This window comes from Cyprinodon variegatus, unplaced genomic scaffold (genome assembly GCF_000732505.1).
Source record: "Cyprinodon variegatus isolate N-32 unplaced genomic scaffold, C_variegatus-1.0 Scaffold1053, whole genome shotgun sequence".
NCBI lineage: Eukaryota > Metazoa > Chordata > Actinopteri > Cyprinodontiformes > Cyprinodontidae > Cyprinodon > Cyprinodon variegatus.
Window position 1 is genome coordinate 232838 of NW_015151506.1, and position 1054 is coordinate 233891.

General features: G+C 43.5%; 1 protein-coding gene across 1 annotated transcript in view; it reads left to right on the plus strand.

Annotated features, from left to right (window-relative positions):
* LOC107101095 (C-Myc-binding protein-like) overlaps positions 1-1054 on the plus strand; it is a 4727-nt gene extending 3673 nt beyond the window's left edge. Inside the window, exons 4-5 of the mRNA XM_015399857.1 lie at positions 563-692; positions 775-1054. Of these exons, the coding sequence (XP_015255343.1) occupies positions 563-692; positions 775-819 (175 nt within the window). The 3' untranslated portion in view covers positions 820-1054. The remainder of the gene's footprint in view (positions 1-562; positions 693-774) is intronic.

A 1054-nucleotide genomic window follows, 5' to 3' on the forward strand; every position in this document is an offset into this window, starting at 1 on the left:
ACCCCTCCCCTTGGGGAGCAGTGGGCTGCCATTGTGCGGCACCCGGGGAGCAGCGTGGGGTTAAGGGTCTTTCTCAGGGACCCGTAGTGGCAGTCTGTGGGAGTGGGGCTTGATTCGATAATCGACTTTCACAGGACATATTTGGACTGCTCAGAAAATGCAAATACTTTCATGACTGGTCAATTTGATGGATCAGAGTGCAGAAACATAAAATTTTCCTCTGTAAATATTTGAGAGGGAAAGTATTTTTGTTGAAATGGATTTTTAATGAGTTTTTGTGTTTTTTCTTGGGCTTTTCTGTAAACGAATAACAATGTTTGATTATGCTTTTTGCCCACTATATACAGGTGCACCTATTCTTTTAAATTGAATTTTTCTAATAAAAAAAGAAAATAAAAAACTCAGAACCTCTGGATTCCAAGCTCTATGCTCTAATAGACAAACAAACACTGTAAAAACATAACCTCCTTGCTGGAAGTAATAATGTCTGTTAGATATTAAAGCCTGTTTTAACTATAGAGTGAGATAAGATCAGAGAGTCTGACCTTAACCAGTGTCTCAGCTACATAAAGGTCCACCTGACGGCGGGGTGCCCAGAGCCCACGGACGCCGAGGCGCTGCGGACAGAACTGGCCGACCTCCAGCAGAAGTTCAACCTGCTGATGGAGGAGAACAAAGAGCTGAGGAGCAGGGTGAGAAGCTCAGGCGCTGATGTTTCCGCTTGAGTCCATCACAGAAAACATCTTGAACCTTCCCTCTCTTCTCATCTCACAGCTGCTGCAGTACGAGCCGTCGCCTGAGGAGGGAGCTGGACTCTAAATGGGCTTTGTGTCACTCAGTGGGAAAATAAACAAGAAAAGATCAAGCAGCCTCATTTTCTGTGTTTAGATTACATGTTTATTCCACAAAACTGGGTGGGCAGTGAAGACTGATGATTTGTGTTAAATAAGAACCAACTGCTGCTCCTGCATCAAAAACCTCAATATTTCCCTCCTTATCTAAAATATTGTACTTCAAAAACTCCATCAGATCCCTTAAAGAGCAGCAAGCTCCA